Raw genomic sequence first — 24,682 nt, 5'->3', positions numbered from 1 at the left:
ATATTCCTGAGAGCTAATTTTTTAAATTATTTTTAAAGAGTGGGTTAAGAGTTTCTTGGAGATGTGATAAGAATATAAGATATAAGAGCAAGTCCAACAGCTCACTCTTAAGTTCAATTATAAGGATTTTGACAAAAAAAGACACTCCGATTAGTACTCTTTTATATCACTAAGACATGAACTTCATTATTTATCTTTAAGGGACTTCTAGTTCTCCCCCCTTACAACATTTTTAACAATAAAAAATTTATTTCTCTCTCTCTTTGTTTCATTTTTTGTCCATATCTTTTCAAATTTATTTAATATAATAATGATAAGGAAGGAAAATAAGGATCATTATTGGAGTTGAAATTCAAAATTATGTCTTAAAAATCACTAAAAATTAATATTTTATAATATTTATAAGTAACCCATACTGTTGGACTCGCTCTGAGATAGGAAGCTTGTCTTATAATTCTTTTAGCAGGTCCTGCCAGCGAATAGAAATAGTTTAAACCCTTCAAATTCCAATACAAAATGTTAAATAAGCAGAACTTGTAATTTACATTTCTCTCCGTAGTCCATATATATATTATGTATCAGTTTTACAAGTTCAAAAATTCATATAAAATCAAAGAATTGGTGGATCGTGCATGCAATCATATATTCGAAATTAGTAAAATTAGAGCTTCGATTTAAATATCAAATCGTTGAATTTCGCAGAGAAAAACTGTAAGGTAAGAAATCTTAGAAAGTGTTGGTACTCAAGTTTAATGTGTTTTTGACCGGCGACGCCGCCGGAGATGTGTGTGGGGTTGTCTGTTACTGTCTGTATGTGTTTTTGTTTGTTTTATTTATGCTTGAGTTTTGATTTTTTTTTTTTAGTACATATGTTATGCATGTTTAAGGAAATTTCGGGGTGAGCCAGAATGGACGGAGGTCAGGATAGTTTGGGTTATTCTAAGATGCTTCTTGAGTTTTGATTAATTTTGTTAAGAATAAGAAATTTAAAATATAAAACTAGGATGCTGTAAAAATTAGTGGGAATTGTTAAATTAATCTTGAATTTGTATGGATAGTTATTTTTTAATGTCATGGTGGGTTAAAAAAAATTTTGCTAATTGATTACACAAGTACAATCAGACATGAGTCGAACTTCTGACCTCAAGAAATTGATGGTTGTGTAATTATAAGTTTCTGGTTACTAATCACTTCAGTTGACTTTTATGTTAAATGTCCATCTGAATACCTTTAAATTTTTAACATTTGAAAATATCATTTTGGAATCCCCGTTAGGCATTAAACTCTTAAAATTCTTAGGGTTTAGATTTTGGAGTTCTAATAGTATCTAGTTGCTTTTGTAGATTTGACAACAGAAATCATGGAACCAAGGAATTTTCAGGAACGTATGTCAAAGTTGGCACAAGCTCACAAGGTGATTTACATTTTGAAAATTTTCGGAACAGTTCAACTTGCAGATTTTTTTTTGATTTATTTCTTGAAATTATTCATTTGTCGTGGTTAAAACTATACTATTTAGTATTTCCAGTATGTTGGCACTTTGTTCGTTTTACCATATTTTTTTATTTACCGAGATTCTACTGTAGGAGTACTAATAATTATTAGAAGTGTAACATCGTCTGAGGCATGTGATTGTTTCAAATAGCAGAAAGAGAAGCAGAGGCTTAACCTACGGATTATACAACTACAGAAAAAACTCAAAGTCAAGCAGCGTTTAGAACTGGAGATAGAACAAATGAGTAGCGGTGTTGAAGACCTGAGACCTATTTTTGAGGGAGGAGGCGGGGATGTGGATGCGGAAGCCAAGAAACAAATAGAGTCCTTAAAGGAAATCCTGAAGAGGAAAGATAAACACATTGAGGATCTTGAAGAATTGAATGTAGCTTTGATCATCAAGGAAAAGAAAATCAATGACGAGCTCGAGCATGCTCGACAATTATTGATTGATGTAAGTTTGTTTTTCGTTTCTTCTCCTAATGTGCATAATTGGAGTCGTTTTTAAAGAAAGTACCCTTCTATTGTTGTTTCTCTTGGTTTGATACAAATAGTCGCATTTGGAAGACCAATATTATAGAGTTAAAGTCTTGTAGAACTGTTTTTAGGATTAGATTGTAGGTACTACATAAACAACGGACTTCTTATTGGATTTTTTTGTTTAGCCATGAGCAGTTAAAACTTAATAGTCTTTGAATGTAGCTAAGCTGCAAATCTGTAACTTATCATTTCTCTTTATGCTAGATGTTGAGTGGACGTCATGCACCGCTAAGCATTAATAGACTTTAATTGGAATTTGGAAGTTAAGCATATTTCATAATTATTATTGTAGATAATATGATCCTTAATTATCATGCTTATTGTAATGCGGTTCATTAGCGGATCCTGTTATGAGTTAGATAATCAAGGGCCAGGAGAAAGTCTGTTTGTGTAGAGGTGTACGGGTAGCTGCAAATATAGTTGCAATAGTTTACCCTCAGCTGCAATTATAAGAACAGAATGTATTGAATTTACGCTTCGCATAAAAAACACATTCAAATCATAATATTAGTGACTCAAACCCAAGGGGTAAGGGGTAATCTGTGAATCTTTTCCTTTAAACAGTAAAGTCTGGTCTCTACAGTTTCTCATTGATACATATGTTCTTCGAATGACTAAATCATAAGGTACACTGTTGTAAACAAAATGAAGTGTCATGACTATTCATGAACATATATTTTTAATTTTATGATTTTTATGTTAATATCTTGATCAAAAGGTTCATACTTTAGTGCTATAACTGAGCTAAGAGCCTAAGATAAACTGACTTAACCTGTACGCAGACCATTCACAACACTGTCATTAGTGAATTTCAGCTGATATCTGCTAGTCTGGCTTTAATTGTCGGAAAACGGTATATGAAATATTTAATATTTAGGGGCACACTAGCACAATATCTTGAGATTGGGTAAATCATTTATTTTTTCTGGTCCAGGTTTTGTTTTATTTGTATGACAACAGTCCGGTACTCTAACCTGGTATGAAACTGAACCATCACCCGAAAGAATAACCGTTGTTTAAGTATTTGAATTGACGGATTACATAAAAATCTTATCTAAAAACAATAAAATTTCGAAATATTCTTTGAAATTTCTTATAAGTATCTGATTTTTATGTTATCAATCTGAACCCCTTAATTTTTTGAAATTCACAAAAAAAAAAATCTCAAAATCTGCATCAAATTATTCGCAATACATGTAGCTATGTAAGCATTAAATTCTTAAATGCTTATGTTTCAGAGTTCTTATATCTATCTGCTCTTGTAGATTGAGAAAGAAATCATGGAACCAATCAATTTTCAGGAAAGTATCACAAAGTTGACAGAAGCTAAGAAGGTGATTTACATTTTGAAATATTTCTGTAACTAGCTGAATTTTATTCATTCCGTGGGATTATTCCTTTATCGAGTTTAAAAATATACAATCTCCTTATGTTGGGAATGTGTTCATTATTGTTGGAAATCTGTTCATTTAACCAGATTATTTAGTTATTGAGATTCTACTGTATACTAATAAATTTTGAAATTTAAATTATCTAATATCTTATACTGCATATGATTGTTTGAAATGGTAGAAAAAGAATAATAAACTTTAACTATGGATTATACAACTGCAGATTAAACCAGAAGACAAGCAGCATTTTGAGGGAGGGGGCAAGAATGTGGACACCAAGAAAAAGTTAGAGTCCTTGAAGAAAAACCTGAAGGAGAAGGATGAACTTATTGAGTCTCTTGAAGAATTAAATCAAGCTTTGATCGTCAAGGAGAAGAAAATGAATGACGAGTTCCAATATGCTCGAAAAGTATTGATTGATGTAAGTTTGTTTTCATCGCCTCTATGTGCATGATTGCTTGTCATATTAATTGAAAGTACCCTTCTACAGTCATTTCCTCTTGCTTTGATACAAACAACGGCATTCGGAAGACCGGGATTGTAGAGTTACAGTTTTGGTGAACTGTTTTTAAGATTAGATTGGTTGACTTTAATTAGAAGTAAGTTGAGCATAATTCAGAATTAGTTATCGTAGATAATATGATCCTTAATTAGGGAATTATGTAGTTGTAATAATTTACCCTTAGCTGCAATTATAAAATCAGAATATGTTGAATTTACGCTTAGCATAAAAAAATGCTTTGAATTTATAAGAAACAGACTCGAACCCAAGTGTAAGGGTTAATCTGAATCTTTTTGCTTAAGATAGGATATCATAGTCTGGTCTTTACAGTTCCTCATAGGTAAACATATGTTCTTCGAATGACTATATCATAAGGTACACTGTTAAGAACAAAATACACCGTCATGACTTTTCATGAACACATATGATGTATCTGTTTAATGTCTTGATCAACAGGTTCAAACACTTGCTAACACTAAGCTCAGATAACTCAACTTAGCCTGTACTCAAAACCATGCACAACTGTTTTGGTTCTGTAAGTCAGCAGATATCTGCTGGTCTGGCTTTGAATATTGAAAAGCAGTTTGTTAAATATGTAATTTTTCGGAACAAAGTAGCACATATCTTATGAACTGGTTGCAGGTTACAGTGATCATTAAGAAGTTAAAGAATTTATGAAGCATACTTGCAAGTGTTGATTCAACATCTTATATGCATGCATCCTTAATCAGATGGATTATTCAGCTAGACGCCTTTTTCCCTCTTTATTTAATAGTGTTTGAAGGACATGCCTAACTCAAAGGCCAGCATTGGCATCAAGATAATGGGAGATATTGATTGTGACCAGATTCTGGCTGCTGCAAAAAAAAGGTATCCTGCAGAAGAAGCAAAAGAGAAAGCAACGGAATGGACTAATCTTTTACTTGACAAACTCAAGGATCCAGACTGGTACCCTTTTAAGATTTTAATGGTTGGTAAAGACCAGAAGGCAAGTATTCTGTATCATACTTGTAAACTCCTCTTCTGTGCAGACCAAGCGTAGCTGTTACTATATTCCTGTATTTAATCTGTCATTCTATCCGATATCATTTAATATCCCTGAAAATTGCACACTGACATTGTACTGTTTGTTAACTCTACAGTTCCTAGAGCATTAACTAATCATTCCTTTAACCCTCATCTTTCTCTCGATTCCTCATTTATTCTTTGTTTGGATGTGACATGTTCAGGAAGTTATTGATGAAGAGGATGATTTCATAAAAGCCAAAAAGAAAGAGTGGGGCGCTGAAGTATACGACATAGTGGTGACAATGTTAACAGAGATGAATGAGTATAATCCATGTTGGAGGTGCCCTGTCCCCGAGTTATGGAACTTTGCACAAGGAAGGAAGGCAACTTTAGATGAATGCGCAGAATTCCTACGAAGGTTTTCAAAGAGCAAGAAGAGAAAAGAGTCATGTTGAGAAACGAGCTATTTCGTACTTGATCATTGACAATTAACTGTGTCAGGGCCACTTTCTAATGCATTCAGATATTATGTGAAAATCTAGACTGAATTATTGGCTTAAGACCTTATGCATATTATGACATGAACTACCTTCTGCTGCAGTTCTTGTTGCAGTGATCACTTTGTCCTTACCTTATGTTGATTAGTTTGGTTTTCTAGTTTTATCTAGTTTATTCCTATAGCATTTGTTTAGTTAATAATGGTTGTGATCCGTTGTTTTTTGAGTTTATTGAGCAATGTCTGTCTTTGTATAGTATCTGACTTTTGCACTTTGCACTTTGATACCAGGCACTTTGTTTACCTGAATTGTTAGTTTTTTTACAAGATGTAGAAGGTTAATTTGGTAATTTAATATATACAACTCATAGTTTTATCTAAATTATAATTATAATACACTAATTTGTTTACAATAAAAATAAATTATTACTAAAATTATATTTAATTTTTTATTTTCCTAATTACAAAACTTTCAAAAAAAATATTGGATATGAAAGAAAAATATATCAATAAATCAATTAACAAGTATATATAAATTTTTTAAAGAATATCAATCTGAGTCTTGTAGAGTGCGGGGGTGTATGATCCTAATAAGAGTGAGAAATATTTTTTTAATATAATTTGTGCATATAATTTATTAATTCGTTTGATATATATTGAGAATTGTTAAATAAGCTCCGAGTGTTGTTATTTAAACTCAAACTAGCATAACGGAAATAATTTCTCGAATAAATTTATATGTATTAAAAAAATTATAATTCGAAAATGGGGAAATGTTTTTTTTCCTTTTATCTTATATTGTATATTAATTTTGTAACATCACATATTCTTTTCATAAATCAATTTTTTTTGTTAGATTTTATTTCATAAAATTTGAATAAATATCAATACCACAAAAGACATACCATAAATTCAAATTTGGTAAAAAAAAATATTTTAGATTCAAATGACTTTAAATCAACTTTATTAAATTAAACAATTGAGTACGTTTAAATTGTTATTTAAGTATAATAGTCATATTTGACATTGGTGCACGTAAACTCGTGTGATATTAATATAATTATAATATATTTGTAAAATATAAATTTTGACCGCTTAGAGACATATTACAAAATTTCATAATTTTATACAATACCCGACCTAACCGACCCGAAACAACCCTAACCCAGTCCAAAAAATTCAAAATGAACTTTAATCTAGTTAAAAATGAATAAAAACGAATTATTGAGTTTGGTTAGGATTTTGTGTGTAACTCTCTCATTCTAACGCGACCCGCTCCTCTACTATTTGTAATAATACAATTTGAGTTGAATCTTTCTATTCAACCTCCCATAACATGATTAATCTGAGCTTTAATTGGGTTAAAAATTATTAAAACTGAATTAAATGGGTTGACTTAGGGGTTTACATTTAATCCGCCCAACTCGATCCACGAGCACCCCTAATAGTCATTCTTGGAATTATTTCACTTTGTTTAACTATGTATAAGACATCGGTTAATTCCCCTAAGATAATATTTATATACATCTTTAATGACCGCTTGATAAATATTAATATTCTTTTCAAAATTTACCACTTGACCCTCGTCTATTTCTGATAACATCGGGTCTGGATGAACTCAAGTACACAGTTATATATATCAAGTTCATCATACATTGTTCTAAGCGAAGTATTTGTTATTCCCTAACAATCTAACAAAGAATTACAGAAGGGGGGTTGAATGTAATTTTGGCTCCTTTTTAATTTTAAGAACAGATCTACTATGAATATATAACTGTGTTTGATTTGGCTAAGGTGCGGAATGAAAGAATTGATGAAATCAAAATACAAAGTAATCAAATACAAGTATTTAAAAATTTTCTGGTGGATTTAACTTTTCCACCAGAGATATATATTAATATGAGAACTCTGTGATGCAATGTCCGCACACAGCTGCTTACAAGTTGAACTTACAAAGAACAGAGAAATTCTTTTACAGATGTAGCTTTTTCTATTTCTCTGGTAATTGCTTACTTACTTAGATAATGTTCTACTTGCTATACTTGATTTATATATTACCAAGTTACATGATAAAAAGACAAACAAATAAGACAAAATATATCTAGTCTAATTTCATGCTTCTTCATTTCTCTATCCAGCATCTTTGAATATCTTCAGTTTAGCATGAAAATGGAAATGTTTCTTTGTTCTCTAAACCCTGTAAATAGGCTGTCGCATTCCATTTGCATATAATCAACGCATGTGACTGTCAAGTCACTATCAACTGCTCTTTTGAATTTGTTCATCCGTTGAAACTCAGTTAGATCATCCGTTGAAACTCTGTGGGATCATCCGTTGAGACTTTGTTGGATCATCCGATGAGAGTCTGTTGGATCATCCGATGAGAGTCTGTTGGATCATTCGTTAAGAGTCTGGTTAATCATCCGTTGAAGCTTTAGTTGATCATCCGTTGAAGCCTTGTGGAACATCCGTTGAGACTATCTTCATAACAGTTAACTCCATTTCACTTATACAAGATTACAAGACATCTAATATTTACAATTAGCCAACATATCTTACATATCAATCTAGTAGTCAACATGACTTAAAATATTTTATAACATTTAGTTCTCTATGGCATTGCAGTATGCAGAAATGTACAACTAATCTTATTGTAACATAAGCTACCCTTTCAACGGATGTTAAAGTGATCATCCGTTGAAGGCTACAAAATCACTAATTAACTAAGTATTTTGTTTAACTTATCATCAAGTACTCAACTTATTCCCAACAGTATTATACATACTTTAAAATCTAAATTTTTAACTCATTTTAACTCAAATTTACTGCAATTTTTGTTATTTTTTTGAATATTTGTGTATTTTTTTAATTATGTTATTAATAAATTTATAAACAAAGGTAATAATCTTTGAATTGACTGTAATACACACACACATTACTTTAAGTACAAAAAATAATTAAAAAATAATGTATATGTAAAAAAAAAAGTTCACTGATTGTCCACACATTTAGTATTTGATTTAGCAAATTGATTGATATACCTTTGTGTTTCAGTCTAATATATCTTTGAATTGATTGTAATACACACACACATTACTTTAAGTACAAAAAATAATTAAAAAATAATGTATATGTAAAAAAAAAGTTCACTGATTGTCCACACATTTAGTATTTGATTTAGCAAATTGATTGATATACCTTTGTGTTTCAGTCTAATATATCTTATAAAAAGCTGTTATGAAATACGCACATTTTTTCATTCCAATTTTATAAGTTTTTTCTTATTTAAATTTACAAAAAGACAGTAGAATGTTTAATCGATGATAATTTCTTTTATGTTTGCGATATCTTATATTTCAGAATCTCAACCTAGTTATTCACATTTAGGGTGAATATGGTAAATATGGAGAGTTAGAAAGTTGAGAAGTGTGAATATTTTATTAAAAAAAGTCATTGAATTAGTGAGAGTGAAATAAATACCAAAATTAATTAATAATGACATGTCATTTTAACGAGTGTACACTGTGAGAAAGATTAATAAGAAATAGATAGGACGGACATACCGTAATCAGACTGTACATTTTTTGTCATATAATTTAATATATTTAATTAGTGGTCATCTATTATAAACTATTTATTTGCGCTTTTCAATATTTGTTTGTTAAATTTTTGTAGAAATTTTTGATGTTACTGTTGGCCGGTAAAAAAATCAATTTTTTTAGGTTATTAGTTATCAATACCTTAAATAAAAATCACATTTTATGTTATTAGATGATATTTGCCAAGTATACGAGACATCACATACTATTCGGTTAGTACGAGAAATTATATAATAATGCTCACATTCGGTTTAAATCTGATTTATAATATCCGAGACTACATTATATTCGAATCAAATTATATTAAATTCAAATATAGACATTACAAATTAAAATGATCTCATTCTTGAGTATGAATTTGTTTGGTTTCACCCCACTTTACACTACCTATCAGTAACATGACTAATTTAAATAAAATACATAAAATACTATTATAATAATTAAAAATATGTTTAGCATTATTTAATCAAAAACAATTTAAGGGTACTAAAATTTATAAAAGATGATTGAATTTATAATTATATATAAAACTATGAAAATTGAAAAAATGGAATTATCTAAGAATATAATCAATAATTTATTTGTTCAAAGTTAAAATAATATAAGAAATTAGGACAGAAAGAAAGAATGTGCTTTATTTAATAAGAATGTTAAAATAAACTCAAAGATCTTTGCAGCATAATGATTATGAGATCAGTTTACTTGTAGGATGCTAGGTGTTTGATTCTTAATATCCACATAATTTTCCTATTTTAGCACAATTATATTAGCAAAAACCAAATCCGAACCCGATTTTCTTTGCCAAACCCAAACCCGAAAAAACCCGAATTACCAAACCTGAACCCGTCGGGTTCGGGTTTTGTTTAGATTCAGTTCGGTTCGGGTTTGGGTTTGTAAATATCTACCAAATTTTACTTTGATTCCCACAGACTCTGGTGAAAGATTACTAGGATCTGATTCGAGTAAAGGGCTCATAGGTCTGACGATATTGAATTTTATGGGGTTGAATTAGAAACCTATAGTATACTTGTATCGCACCCTACTGCTGAAAGCATGTTTAACGATAATAGTCTAGTGATATTAGACTTTAATGTAGGAGTTTGTACAAAGTATAACCTTATTTAGTACTAATATTAGCAATGTATGATATTTTATATTATATTAATACTTTCAAAATGTAAAATTTTATTTATATATTAACACGGGTTTCGATCGGGTTCCGATCGACTTCGAAATGGATTGCCTTAAACCCAAATCCAATCCAAAAAGAGTCCGGGTTTAAAAATCAAACCCAAACACAAACCCAAAATATTCAAGTTCAGTAAAACCCGATCGGATCGGTACAAATCGGATATCAATCGGTTCGGTACAAATTGTCATCCCTACTTGAGAGAGGTTAGCCGGAATCTCTGCTAGAGAGGTGGGATGGAATCCCTTAGAGAGGTGAGGTCGGACCCTTATAGAAGTGAGTTCGAGTTCTTTAGAGTGGTGGACTGAAACTTCTTCTAGAATAATGGGCTAGAGCACCTGCTCCGTTTGCCTAGATTTAACGTATGTCATTATGGTTTTCTTCTATCTTTAATGTCTTAATTAGATTGAACCTAATATTTTATATTATGTGAAGTGGGCTGGAACACTTACTCGACCTGCTGGGACTAATTTTGAGAAAATCTATGATAGGCCTGCTTAGAGCCCAGGGGCATAACACATAATTTATATATTATAAATACATTTAATATTTAAATCTCAACAATATAATAATATCTAATATTTATGTCATCAAATTTAAGAACAACAAATAAGTTGTAATGCGGAAATCATTAGTCTGGAAGGTATTAACAAATACTTAGATTAATATTGGGAAAATTTTGACACTTAACTCGCAAAAAATATAAGTGTGATATATCTCGAAGCATGCCTAGGAAATCAAATAAAAACTCAAAATTACACGAACTTGAGATTAAAGATGACTAAAAAAATTCAAGTCAAGTGCTCAAACTATTTAAAAAAAAAAGAAAAGAAAAAAAAAGTTAAGTGCTCAAATTTAAAAGATGCATCCCCTCCCACAAAAAAATAAAAATAAAAGATTGCATCCTCGTTGCAATTGAACATGAACAAAAAATTTAAAAATCCAAATCTCGATACAAAAATATTGCATAAACGACACACCTAAAATTATTTCTAAAATCATATATTTTTATTATCGTATACTTGAATACGGCATTGTTTAGCATAATTAATAAATCATTTAAAATTCGAACTTGCAATCAAATTTAAATAAATTATTCCAAGTTCCAAAACAAATGTTCCTTTGACTTTTCACATGTTTTACCTTTAATTTTTTACATTTTTATGTATTTTCATTTCTAGATGAAAAATATATAAAATAAAATAAAATAATTTGGAAAAATTGCAATACAAAACTATCCCAAAACCAAACAAGCGCCAAACACACGAACAATCACAATCCTCCACTCAAAAAAGCCTCACTCTACTCTTTTTGACTCAATCTCAGCCGTCCAATCAAACCCCACATCTTTCAATCTCCGCCGTCCATTTCATCCAATCATTCAAACCCAAACCCCTAGTATAAAAACACACACAACTCACACACACAAACCCAATTTTCAAATTCTCATTTCAAACAAATCATGGATAACAATAGTAATAAACCCGAACCCGGACCCGTTAAAACGGCGGCGCGTCAATTGGACTTCACCGCCATTTGCCGTGCGTCGGCGGCGACGGCGATCTTGCCGGACCATCCACAAGCTCAATTGCAATCCAAGTTGTTGGCTTTGGCTTTGAAAAGACAAGCTGAAGCGCAGCCTAATGGACCCGACCCGAGATCCGACCCGGCTGAAAATGGGGATTTGAAGGTCAAGCAGAAGGGTGTTGAGGGTAGTGCTGAAAAGGGTAGTTTGAGGTATAATGTGTGTGTATTGATTGTATATGTGTGTGTTTTTAGTGTGTGTTTTTAGTGTGTGTTTGTGTGTTTTTTGTGGTTCTTGATTGTGGGGTTTGAATTTTTATGTGGGGTTGTGTTTTTCTTGTTAAAGTTTGGATTTTTTGATTTGGGTATTTTCTTATGTGTGATTTGAATGTGGGTTTGTGATTTGATGTTGGTAGTAGTGTGATTGAATTAGTTTGTTTGGTGTAAGGATTTGATGTGGTTGAGAATTAGTTCGAGTTTTCGAGGAGAATGTTGTAGATTTTATTGGATGGTTGGGTTTACTAGCTGAAGTTTAGGTTCCAGAATTTTAAAATGGTGTGTTTATGTAAATTGGAATGTATGTAGGGATCTTGGTTGTAGTCTTGTGCATTGGCTTGGAGATGTGTTGAGATGGTCAATGTGGGATTGAATTTATCGAGAAATATATTTTAATTTTGTAAATTTGTATGCATGTGTTTTCTGGAATGATAGGAGAAGAGGTTAGAATAGAAATTTTTGCATGAAGTGTGGATGGATTCTGTCTGCATCTTTGGATAATTGTGAACTGATATTTCAACTACTTTTTGTTGGTGGTGATGGATTAGTTAGATGGGGTAAAATTTGAATGCATAAACGTTGTTTTTTTGGTGTATTTGTAAATTTACGTGTTTATAAAATTTTTAATTTAGTGATGCTGTGATGCATGTGAACACTCACTTGCATTAGTGTTGACAGCAAGATAGAATCTCCAAAGCCGCAACAACATAGTCATGCAGAATTATTAAAATCACGACAACATATTCAGTCAGAATTAGTAAGACCAGGACAGCAGAGTCATGCGGAATTAGCAAGACCACGCCAACATGTTCATGCCGAAATGAAGAAAACAGAATCTCCAAGACCACGACAATATAGTAATGTGGAACTGAAGAAGACAGAATCTCCTAGATCACGACAGCCAACTACTGTGGAATTTAAAAAGACCGAATCTCCGAAATTGCGCCAACAAAGTAGTGTAGAATTTAAGGATGGTACTTTAAAGAAACAGAAACAGTGCAACTGCAAAAATTCTCGATGCTTAAAGTTGTGAGTACTCTTCTATTATTGAGTCTTGTAGGAGCTCATGGCATGCATCTTTTATTTGTCTTTGTAAGTTTAAATGAGCAATATGCTTTGTTTTACGATGCTAGTTTTATATTCTTTCTTCTTCACCTAAAATTTTAATTCTTGAAAGTTGTAAGAAATAATTTATGATCTTGCATTAAAATCTAAAGGCTTGTCAAAATAGTGACAAAGTACATAGTATATACTGATTTGGATTATTTTATTTAATTTTCAAATTTGAGATCCACCTGTCAGATACTAAATTTTTTTTGGGATCAAGTCCTTCCCATGAATTTGACCTATTTCCGACTGTGTACCTACAAAAAATTTATTGGCTTACCTTTCTCATTTAAAAGACAATTAGCTTGTATTTTATATGTGGACAGTATATTAGTACTGCTTGATTTATTTTTCTCATGCGATAAACCAGGTACTGCGAGTGCTTTGCTGCTGGCATATATTGCAATGGTTGTAACTGCACAAACTGTCACAATAATGTTGAGAACGAGTCTGCTAGGCGAGAGGCAGTTGGGGCAACATTGGAGAGAAATCCTAATGCCTTCAGATCGAAGATTGCTAAAAGTCCACATAGATCTCAAGATAATAGGGTATGTAAGATGGGTCTCTGGGTACCAGAAACACTGTTTTTTAGTATAGATATGTGCAGATTGTTACCCTCAATTGACAGTCTTCTTTAAATAATGGTTGTTAATATACTGGATAATATATACCGGATCAGTCTCTGGTGGTATTTAATGAACTCGTGCTGAATGTTTAATGATGTACTATATTTCCATTTTAACTTGTTTCTTACATGAAATTAAGTGTACATGAATTGGATATTGGATGGAAGGAATTTATATTTTATGACACAGGGCTTACTGTACTGCTGATATTTCACCACATCTTTGTCTTTTTTGCTTAGTCATAACACAATTTCTTATTGTTATATTGAAATGCATGCAATTTTTTTAGACACAGAATGAGGCAGGTGAGATTCCAGCCGTAGGAAAGCACAATAAAGGATGCAACTGCAAGAAATCTTGGTGCCTTAAGAAGTATTGTGAGTGCTTCCAAGCCAATATTATGTGCTCGGAGAATTGTAGATGCATAGACTGCAAGAATTGTGAAGGAAGTGAAGAGGGAAGAGTCCTTCGCCAAGGTGAACATGCCAATGTTAGGCCATTTATGCAACATGGGAGTGTTCAGCCTTTTGGTTATATTCCTCAAGCAATTAAGAAAAGGAAATATCAGAACCTATTCATGGGAGAGGCACCCACTGATATCCTAGATAATCGAACACAAAAGCACAATCAGGTCTTTTTAGTTGTTTCTTTACTCTCATTTTTTTTCTTTTAATGAAGTTCTAGGTAATTTATATGTTATTTTTCTTTAGTTATCAGTTAGCACCTCTTTGTTTTGTAGTAATGCAAACTTTTATGGGGTTTCAACCCTGTCTTCAACTTGTAATGGAAACTGAAGATAAAATATCGTTTACTATTAGGAAACTTATCTGACATCTCCGAGTAATTCGAGGTCTCACCTTCCATTTATCCCTCTTCATGCGGCTGCCCCAGAGACAATTTTAGGATCTTCAGACTCCATATATAGGTATGTTGTTTATTACGTGATTTCCAATTTGTTTGCACATAGGAGCTACAACATTCTGATGACATATCTGTTCTAAATGGTGTATATTGTTGAGTAGGAAGCCATTCTGTAATTTTTCTGGAAGTTTAGTATAGGGAGGAATAAGAAGTATTCTCCTTTCATAGTTAATCATGTACTTATTCCCTCCTGAAGGTCACAAGTAGCAGCTATCCGTGGATTAAAAGATGCGAAGGAGCTTTGCTCACGTTTGGTTGTAGTTTCAGCAGAAGCTTCAAGCAAATTAGCTGGTTAGTTCATGGCACTTATATATTTATTACTTTGAGGGCTAATTTACTAGTTTGATCACTTTCGGGTCTCCTGATTTGCTTTGATCAATGCTTATATTTTTAGATATCTGTACTACTGTTTGTACATACTTTTTGCTGTCTTCTCTTGTACTTAAATGTTCCTCGTTATCTAGCAAAAAAAAAATGTTCCTCATTGTTAATGTTATAAATTAATTCCTTCTTACCTGACTCTAATGTTATGGTTTGATACTATGTTTCGGTCTTAGCATTAAAAACTGAAAAGTAGTACTGTTGTTGAGATTTATCTGTAAATTCTCCTTGGATATAATTTTTTTTTCCAATGTCTCACTTTATGACTGGAAATGCAAATTTAATCCAGTTGTCAAACTAACATATTTTCTAAATGAATTTGGTGATGCTCTTAGTAACATAGCATCAATAGATCTGTTTCATGATGTTCGAATTGGAGGAGGGAATTGTAAATAGTTATGTTTTTCCTCACATGGCGGTAAAGTATTCTGTTAATTTAGGGAAGTGAAGGTCAAACCTTTGCAGAATGATAAGGAACCCCAAATGTGAATTCCCTGTACTACCTTACCTACCAGAAAAGAAATGAATTTTCTTTATCAGCTAGAGTTATGCATATTTATTCTAACCAACCCCGTATACTACAATATCTTGCAATAAGCTTCACATTTCATTTGATTGCTGTCCAACTTATCATGTGTTGCTCTGTCTGTTTAAAGTCCTAAAGTTGGAAATTTCTTTAGGCAAAAAACACACAACAAATGAAGATGCACAGATGGATCAGTGCGAGGCCTCTGTTGCTTCATCAAATCAGCTACATGAAGATAAATTGGTAGGTGGAGTCCAGGTATCATCTGGAGGGAATAAAGTCCAGACGGATGCCACTGGGTCAGGTCCAGTTGATATCCAACATGACCGGGCGATGTCTCCTGGAACACTTGAACTAATGTGTGATGAGCAAGATCGAACATTCCTGGAAGCTCAATCTCCTAGTGTGGTTGCAGGCTGTAGTAAACAACCCAAAATGAATTCATCTTGTACAGAGGGTTGTACTGACATCTATGTGGAGCAAGAAAGACTCGTCTTGACTAATTTCTTGAATTGTCTCAACAAGCTTGTCACTTCTGGAAGCATACAAGGTTACTTCCTTTCTAATTTTAATCATGAAATTAGTTTTCTATGTGTAGTGTGAATAATTCTAATAATAAAAGGGTGAGAGAATTAAGAAAGAGATATGTTTGGGGTTCCTTTAACTTGTTAATATGTCTCCTTATTATCTTAAGTAACTGTTTTAATGGAATGAAATAAAATCATAGGTTCAGCGCATCAATATTTTCCTCAATTTAATGAGGTTAGATCTATTTCCATCTTATGTTAGATTCTTTGAAATGTGATAGAATATCTAATTTGTCGTTATATTAAACATTTAAAACATATTGTCAAACTTGTCATTAGAGGAGCAAAGTTATCTTAATTCTTAAGAATATTTTGTTAATGTCAATAATGATTTTTGAAATGGTATATTTCTCAATAATCTAAACAATTGATTTTTCACACTCATGCAGTAATGCATCCTTCATCATCTCAAACAGAAAGAGAGGGTCAACGAGAACCCCTGCAGAGTGCCATGAAAGATTACGAGCTGCAAAGAAGCCGTGACCATCTGCACTGATGGGAACCCAGTGCACTTGCAGCACTACTCATGGTTCAATTGCATCTCAGATAGGTTTCAACCATCTGCATTGATGGTACACCCAGTGTACTTGGAGCAGCAACTCATAGTTCTGTTGCATCTCAGATAACTTTTGACTGTAAAGCCATGCTTTTGTCTAGATGACTCCGACTGTTGCTGCAGTCCTTTCAGGTGATGCAAATGTTAATTTATTTTTTATCATGAAAATTGAAGAGCAGAGCACAACGATCCAGAGGGAATTTCAGTTTTTCTATCATAAATTTTGGTAACTTAAATTCTAATATTGTTAGGGCCGTGTATTGGCTGAGAATCCGACCAACGGTGAAATGTTTTTATTTGGTAAAAATTCTTAATTAGTCAGCTTGACGAAATTTCATATAGTTCTGCAGAAAGGGTGATATATTAGAAATAAACTGAACAATAGTATATTTTTGTTGGATATTTTTACATTTGTTGTTGTTGGACTATGAAAACTGGACTGGGCTTTACTTCAGTGCATTTGTGTAATTGGGCTTTTTTACAGCGCACTTATCAATTTTCATGCCATATTTACATGATTTGTTTTTGTTGTTCTTGAATTATTGAAAAAATATTTCTATTAAATGTAAGAAAAGTATAGTTGTTAGCTACAGCATACATCCAAGTCTTTAAAATCCGCCCAGTTTGAATCGACAAAAAAAAGTAATCGATTCTCGTTAATCGGACTCATAGAATATTATCGAAACTATTTACGAATTTCCGAAAATAAAATGATATGAAATAAAAAAACAATACGATGATAAGAAAGTGTAATAAAAGGAAGTACAATGTCAATGGTGATGAGAAGTAGTTATAGTTGTCGCTCACACGTGTGCCATGTTCCTAAGCACGTGCCAACTCAACTGCCACTCTTTTCACTTTCATCTGTCTCCTATATTAATCAATACAAAGTCAAGCTTAAAGGAACCATCGGAATCACTCATCGGAAAATGACCGGAGAAGTTGACGCCGGTGATGATACTATGAAGCTCCGGTCTCAGTTCATTCATCTCTTAACCACTCGTCGATCTCCTCAAGGTCTTTTTATTATATATGCACATAATAATATTTTTACGTCATATTTAAATATATGTGTATGATTCTGAATTACATTTGTGTTTGAAATCAGTTTAAGCTGTTTTTTAAGGTAGTTGTAGTTGTGTTTGTATGATTATTGTTTTGTCTACTTTGTTTTGTTTCTAATTTGTGCTTGCTGGATTGTTCATTTTTTAGGACTTTCAGGTTTCAAGTCGTGTTCGTGTTTCTTTGAGTGTTAGATTATGGTGGTTTTAAGAGTTAATGGAAGTGTTTGATTTGATGATAATGAATGTGTAAGGTTAGAGGAATGGATGATTTTACGACAGAACTATTTCAGTCCACAAACCTATGTTGTATTGTCAGGCATAATGAATGAGGTTGAATTAATGCATTTCAGCACCATTGTATTGTTAGGAAGATTGAAAGAGATAGGGCCGTGAATGGACTTAGAAATGCAATCGAACTTTTCTCAATCTTTTGCTTGTTTTGGTGTGTTTGTGTATTGTCTTTCTTTAAGAAGTCGGTCAGATGAGAGCAAATTTTTTATTTAACCTGATTTTACATTTCAGTTCCTCTTACTGTGGAACCTGGAAAACCGGTGTCAGAACCCATGTATCAAGAGACTCCCAAGCCACTATTCAGTGAGGTTGAAATCTTCTTTCATATTTATTAAACTATTGCTAGATGTTGAAGTCTTGTTCCAAAGTTAACTAACCAATGTGATACCAGGCAATGGAATCTTGCCCAAAGGCAAATATTCCAAATTTCAAGGAGGTACTTAAGGAGGAGAACTTATACTTGACAACTGAGGTTAGAAGATTTTTTTAACCAGAAAATATCACTTGTAACGTTAATTATCATACTGCTTTTTTGTTTCTTTGTTAGAAAGTAGAAAGGTAACTTGGTTGCTAAAAGCCAGGTTAAGACATACTTATATAGGCTATTTATATAGTGAGTTAAGTGTGCCAATCTAGATTCAATTCAATGGCGACGATTGTATTTCATGTACTTTAGAAGGTATGTCTATTATCTGTACATGGAATTTTGAGATTCAAAGGACTTACCAGATGATATATGCACAAGCAGGAAGGTGAACAAGGGAGATTGCCTGTGCTAATATTGAGTATGGAAGAAAGCATTCCTCAAAAAAGGCCGGCTATTGTTTTTCTTCATAGCACAAACAAGTGTAAAGAATGGTTACGCCCTTTGCTTGAGGTAAGACTGATTTCCATTTTTTTTAAGCTTTCTATCTTAGATTGACAAGGTTATCAAATTTTCTGATGCATTTTTATGGTTTAGGCATATGCTTCACGCGGTTACATAGCTATTGCCATCGATTCTCGTTACCATGGGGAGCGTGCCAGCAGTTTAACGACCTATCGCGAAGTTCGTACTGAATCTTTTTCTGTTTCTTGGTTTGACTATATATTTTTCACCCCCAAAAAAATCTTAACATTAATAAGTATGTTATACTATTGATATGCAGTTGAATGTGAAGCATTAATGTGTAATATATAGATATCTGGCTTAGGCTAAAATAAAGTTGACAGTTATATTTCAAAACAAATATATCCTCTTCGGATGGTCTGGTGGCTAAATTTAACTTGCAGCAATTGTACACAGTATCTTGTTAAAACACTGATTCCTTATTAAGTTTACTCTTTTGCAGTCTCTAGTATCGGCATGGAAAAAAGGTGATACAATGCCATTCATCTTCGACACGGTGAGATTCTGTCTATTTAGAAATAGGACTACATATGAAATGTTATAGAAATCTTTCAAGCTATAGAAGAATATGTGAAGAGACGTATAACTAGTGTATCCACTTTGTTCTAGTTTTCCTGTACTGTGTTACATTTGATAGAGTTCTGTGGTTTTTGCAGGTCTGGGACTTGATAAAACTAGCTGATTATCTTTCACAAAGGGATGATATAGATCCCTCAAGGATTGGAATTACTGGGGAATCACTTGGAGGTTTAGGACATGAAACTTGATAATATAAGAACATCGATGTAATTCTTGCTATTGTGTGCTGATTTGGTGATATAACCTTGCTGTGCAGGAATGCATTCATGGTTTGCTGCTGCGGCTGATACACGTTACTCTGTAATTGTTCCCATAATTGGTGTTCAGGTTGGTTTTTTTTAATTTTTATTGTTTATTCTTAGTTTTTGCAGTGTGGTAATATGTTATATTGTTAATAAATTGATCTTTTAAGCATTATGATTGTAGGGATTTCGGTGGGCTATAGATAATGATAAATGGCTTCCCCGAGTAAACAGTATAAAGGCAGTATTTGAAGGTGAGGAAACGTTTAGAGAATGTGTAGATGAAATAGATTAGTCATCAATTTTTTTTATGTAGAATATCCTAAATGCTTTTTTTCCTGGCTTACTTTTGTAATGATTTTACCTTTTTCTAATGCTTAAAGTGACATGAAACATGTAAGACTTTTGTGGCCAAGATTTATTAAAAATTTGTTTTATAAATTGTTAAATGTCCTAAGAATAACGATTTAGCATATGTGGGCAACAATTGTGTTTTTCTTAATTTCTGTAAAGATTGTGTACTTTAATATTAACTAGTGATTCTTGGTTGCAGAAGCACGAATTGATTTGAACAAAAGTGCAATCGATAAAGAAGTGGTAGAAAAGGTCAGTAGATTATATATCTTTCTTTCGTTGTTATTTTCTCAAAACTAAAATACAAAGTGATGTCAATCTTTCACAAATCTAATGCTTAGTTTCGGTTTTGAAGACTTATCAACAATATGTTGTGGCTTACCAGATATAATTGCGCAACAGTTTTTACTTCAAAGATTGCATATTGAGTTTTCTCTCTCTCCTTTTTTGCAATACGCGTGGAAAGTGACCACATCTTGTAATTTATTTTATTATGCAGGTTTGGGATAGAATTGCTCCAGGACTCGCCTCAGAGTTTGATGCACCCTACACCGTTCATATGATTGTACCACGACCTCTCTTAATTTTAAATGGTATAACCATTTCTTACATTTTCAACAATGTATGAGTTCCATTTAACTTAGTTCAGGGACTAAAACATCTTTCATGCATGCAGGGGAAGAAGATCCACGTTGCCCAATTGCAGGTCTTGAGTTTCCCAAGCAAAAAACAGTCGAGGCATATGAAAATACTTGTTGTCCAGAAAATTTCAAGGTAATGAGCTATCTTAAGACGCTGTCAGGATTGCAAGTTACAATACAGTTTTAACTTTCGCGTTTTACTGCATATTTAACTACAGTTATGGTCCAAATTGCTAGACAAAAAGGATCCGCTAGCACAATAATTGAACTGCTCCATATAATACATGTGCAACACTAACTAATATTTTACAAAGTTATTCACCCACTCTTTATATTGGTCTAATATTCCAAGTTTAGTCAATAAAATCCTTCTTTTTTAAACCTTGCAGTATCTCTCAACTATTATTGTTTGCTTTCTGCTTTAATCTGCAGTTAATAGCAGAACCAGGAATTGGGCACCAAATGACAGCTTTGATGGTAAAAGAAGCTAGTGATTGGTTTGACAAGTATCTCAAAGTTTAGTCTTTTTCTCGACATTGTGTGAATACTGTCGTGTTCTTAGAATTTTATGTTGTTCCCTTGATTCAGTTATTGTATTTTAGATTGTAACTTCACGCTTAAAGTATAGCATATGAGGAACTTTGTATTTTATTCAAGTTGTGTGTTATGTCTGCATTGTAAATTCGAACTGCTTATTATTATTTGTATCTGTATTTGCTCAAGTGATAAGAGTTAAGCTTTTGTCAGCCCAGGTTCGGGTTCGATTTCCACTCACCCGAGATTTATCAGCTATATTAAAAAAATGAACTGATTATTTTAATGTTGCTTTTGTCAAATTTTATGAACATTGACGATTGTATATGGTCTTTATGTTCAATTTAGAGTCAGCATGATATTTCATACTTTATATAAAAATATGTAAACATTATGTATGCGTAAAGACTGTAAAAGAATCAAAAAAATGGCGAGAATGTGCAAGTTACAGAACAAATTCATGTAAAAATCTAAATGACACCAGATGGGTTTAATTTACTATTTTAAGCAGAATGGCCTTACAGGCCACCTCTCTATATCAGCCAGCAGACTTTACAGTTGAAGTGGTGTCTTCACTGTTGCTGTCAAAACACAAAAATGGAGGAGTTTGAAGCCATTGACGCAGATAAGTTCTGATCTCAGTTTCTCCATATTTTGCACTCTCGTCGTTCCGATCCAGGTGATAATATCTAAGCTCATTTACAACCAGTAAATTTTTTTCTGTTTTGTAAGTTGTAACTGTGTATTACTAACTCTCTTTGTCATTATCCACAAAGATTTAAACGAAGTATTGCTTGCTTAGGAAAATTGTTTGCACTGCGCGCTCGCGGCACACGTTCATCATGTATATATGTTCTTTCTTGGAGTCTGTTGAGTTTGTTTGCTCAACTTGATTTATTTCTGGTTGCTCTTTGGGCTGGACTTCAGTAAAGTTACTTTTATTTTGTGATACTAGGAGATGCAATCTTGCCCCCAAGGCGGAGCGGATCACTGTAATTTGAAGGAGGTACTAAAGGAGGGAAACTTTAATTTGATTACCAATGTAAGAAATTTCCGCATCTGGACTGTTTTACATATGAAAAGCAGAAGACATCTACTTTATGAAAAGCATAAGACATCTATTTTATGAATAATTAGAAGACGACTAGTCTTATAATAGAATCTCTTCCTTACTCTATAAAAGGGGAGCTAAATTTTAGGAAAGATCATCTTATATTTTACAACGAAGACACTTTCTTAAATCGAGAGAGAACCTGTAATGTCTTGTGAGTAGTAACCCCAACGAGGTTTTAAGCTATGTATTATGTAAGGGTTTGAAAAATAAATAATATTTGACTTTTTGACAATACTTATTTGGTGTTCCGCGTTTTGGTATCAGAGCCTTGTTGTTTATTTAATTCTTCAGTATCAAGGTTTGATTATATCCTGGAGGGAGTAAGTCATAGTGAAGTACCGTTTAGGCATGTGGTCGTTGAGGGAAAAAGCAGGTGCATTCTTGGAGTAATCAACACCCAGGTTAACTACAGAATTGAATGAATGCTCGGATCATATCTTACAGAGACTCAGGTATGTCAAAATTAGGTATAATATTATTGAACCTTACTACAAATACAAATGCTTAGAATTCTGTATTTTTAATAAGTTTTAAATCTTTTTAAAATCTTCTCATTTCATGAGTAGCAATAATCATCATCCGTGGTTAGTAAATATATCTGAAAATGCCATGATTTCCATGAATAACCATCAATACTTAGAACACCTTTTACAGGTTTCTAGAAAGATTGTCAGTAACAAAGACAATAGAAGGATTAGATTTCTTATCTAGGATCTAGAAGAATTTAAAACTGAAGAAATTCGATTTTATAATAGATATTCTATGCAAATAGAAATAGAGATATCTTCTCTTAAAAGAATTCTCAGTTATGATCTTATTAAGAATCTGTAAATGAGTTTTATAATATAAAAATTTCCCGAGGAAACTCAAGATGAAAACAATTTGGAAATCGAGTTTTCAGAAAATGAAAAAGGTTTTCAAGCAAGCTTTTTGATAAAGCAAGAAATTCTTTCTAAAATCAAAAGTAGCAGACTCGATTTAAGAAAAGAAAAAATATTTAACATTCCTATGTTAAATCGTTTTAAAAGGGAAAACAGTATCTTTTATTATATCTCTACCAAAGAAATGCATGTAGATATAAAAGATACTACAGGTTTAGTTTATCTGCCTTTAATCACTAAGGAAGAGATACGCAAAAATTTGTTGAAAATAGACTCTAAGATAAGATCTACTCTGAGGGGGCATTTGGTACAAGGTATTCAATAAAGGGAAAGGGAAAGAATTGGGGTCATTCTCTTTGTTGATGTTTGTTTAGTAAAAACAATCATTCCCTTTCCCCTTTTTTAGTTGTAGGTTTACCCCTTATTCCTCAAACTCCATTCCCCACCTCCCACTAGGTACCATTTCCCACTTTTATTTTCTTATTTCAATTATAATTTAAATCTTGGACCAAAAAATATATCAGTATGAAAAATTAATTTTAAAAATTAAAAATGATTTATGATTTAGTTTTTATAAATTAAAAATAATTTTGATATAAATTTATATGTTAATTTATTAAAAAAGTTAATTGTGCTATTAAATAATTAAATTTGTTTATCTATTATAATATTAATATATTATACTATTATAATATAAATATATTTGACTATATTGAGATTGTTTAATATTAAAAAATAAAAATAAATGTAATCATGTAAATTTTCATTCCGTTTCCGGATCTGAACCAAACACGTAAAACAATTCTTGGTCTTTACTTTCCTTTCTTCTCCTTTCCCTTTCTCGATTCCATTCCGTTTCCCCGAAATGAACCAAACGCCCCCTCAGTGTAGTTCACTTAGGTGCTATAAAAATTTTGCTTAAAGCAAAATTTCAAGAAGGAATAGATTCTCCTATTAAAATGGCTTTAATAGATAATAGAATCAATGACCGAAGAGATTGTATTTTAGGTGCTGCTAAAGGTAATTTAGCATACCAAAAATTCATGTTTACTGTATATCCTAAATTTGGTTTTAGTTTAGAAACTAACAATATTGATCAGATATTATTTTTCGTGCACGACTTTGAGAGACATAATCTGATGAATGCAGGTGATAAAGTATTTAGCTTAACTTATGTTGTTGCTTATGCTTTAACCAATAGTCATCATACCATCGACTATAAGAAAAATGAATATATCGAATTGGACGATGTATTCTCAGAAATAGGATATGTGGAAGAAAAAACAATTTTCGGATATCAGTCCTTTAGATAATTCTTGGGCAATTGATATTGCAAAGAATAATCCAATTCTAGGACAAAAACCTAGAAT

General features: G+C 32.3%; 3 protein-coding genes across 6 annotated transcripts; all 3 read left to right on the top strand.

Moving 5' to 3' along the window:
* Positions 1 to 546: 546 nt before the first annotated feature.
* LOC141675159 (factor of DNA methylation 5-like) lies at positions 547 to 5,483 on the top strand. The gene is made up of 7 exons (XM_074481875.1): positions 547 to 716; positions 1,344 to 1,414; positions 1,649 to 1,948; positions 3,300 to 3,368; positions 3,649 to 3,846; positions 4,703 to 4,915; positions 5,157 to 5,483. Exons 2-7 carry the CDS (start codon positions 1,361 to 1,363, stop codon positions 5,388 to 5,390), a joined length of 1,068 nt encoding a protein of 355 aa, XP_074337976.1. The 5' UTR covers positions 547 to 716; positions 1,344 to 1,360; the 3' UTR covers positions 5,391 to 5,483.
* Positions 5,484 to 11,630: 6,147 nt separating this feature from the next.
* Positions 11,631 to 17,230, top strand: LOC141671465 (protein tesmin/TSO1-like CXC 6). 4 transcript variants are annotated; one of them, XM_074477729.1, is made up of 8 exons: positions 11,631 to 11,956; positions 12,689 to 13,048; positions 13,497 to 13,674; positions 14,048 to 14,383; positions 14,571 to 14,677; positions 14,870 to 14,964; positions 15,735 to 16,130; positions 16,557 to 17,230. In XM_074477729.1, exons 1-8 carry the CDS (start codon positions 11,682 to 11,684, stop codon positions 16,661 to 16,663), a joined length of 1,854 nt encoding a protein of 617 aa, XP_074333830.1. In that variant the 5' UTR covers positions 11,631 to 11,681; the 3' UTR covers positions 16,664 to 17,230. The 4 variants fall into 4 exon arrangements, with proteins under 4 accessions (XP_074333830.1, XP_074333831.1, XP_074333829.1 ...); XM_074477730.1 differs by having other exon boundaries at positions 11,636 to 11,956; positions 12,698 to 13,048; positions 14,042 to 14,383; XM_074477728.1 differs by having other exon boundaries at positions 11,636 to 11,956; positions 14,042 to 14,383.
* A 181-nt stretch (positions 17,231 to 17,411) lies between these two features.
* Positions 17,412 to 21,505, top strand: LOC141671466 (uncharacterized). The gene is made up of 13 exons (XM_074477732.1): positions 17,412 to 17,740; positions 18,310 to 18,386; positions 18,470 to 18,550; positions 18,827 to 18,955; positions 19,040 to 19,126; positions 19,410 to 19,463; positions 19,624 to 19,714; positions 19,803 to 19,873; positions 19,973 to 20,042; positions 20,342 to 20,394; positions 20,642 to 20,735; positions 20,819 to 20,916; positions 21,216 to 21,505. Exons 1-13 carry the CDS (start codon positions 17,491 to 17,493, stop codon positions 21,303 to 21,305), a joined length of 1,245 nt encoding a protein of 414 aa, XP_074333833.1. The 5' UTR covers positions 17,412 to 17,490; the 3' UTR covers positions 21,306 to 21,505.
* The last annotated feature ends 3,177 nt before the right edge of the window (positions 21,506 to 24,682 follow it).

This window comes from Apium graveolens, chromosome 7, assembly GCF_009905375.1.
Source record: "Apium graveolens cultivar Ventura chromosome 7, ASM990537v1, whole genome shotgun sequence".
Taxonomy (NCBI): domain Eukaryota; kingdom Viridiplantae; phylum Streptophyta; class Magnoliopsida; order Apiales; family Apiaceae; genus Apium; species Apium graveolens.
The sequence above is the reverse complement of the archived record's forward strand: the minus strand, read 5'-3'. Positions and strand labels throughout refer to the sequence as shown.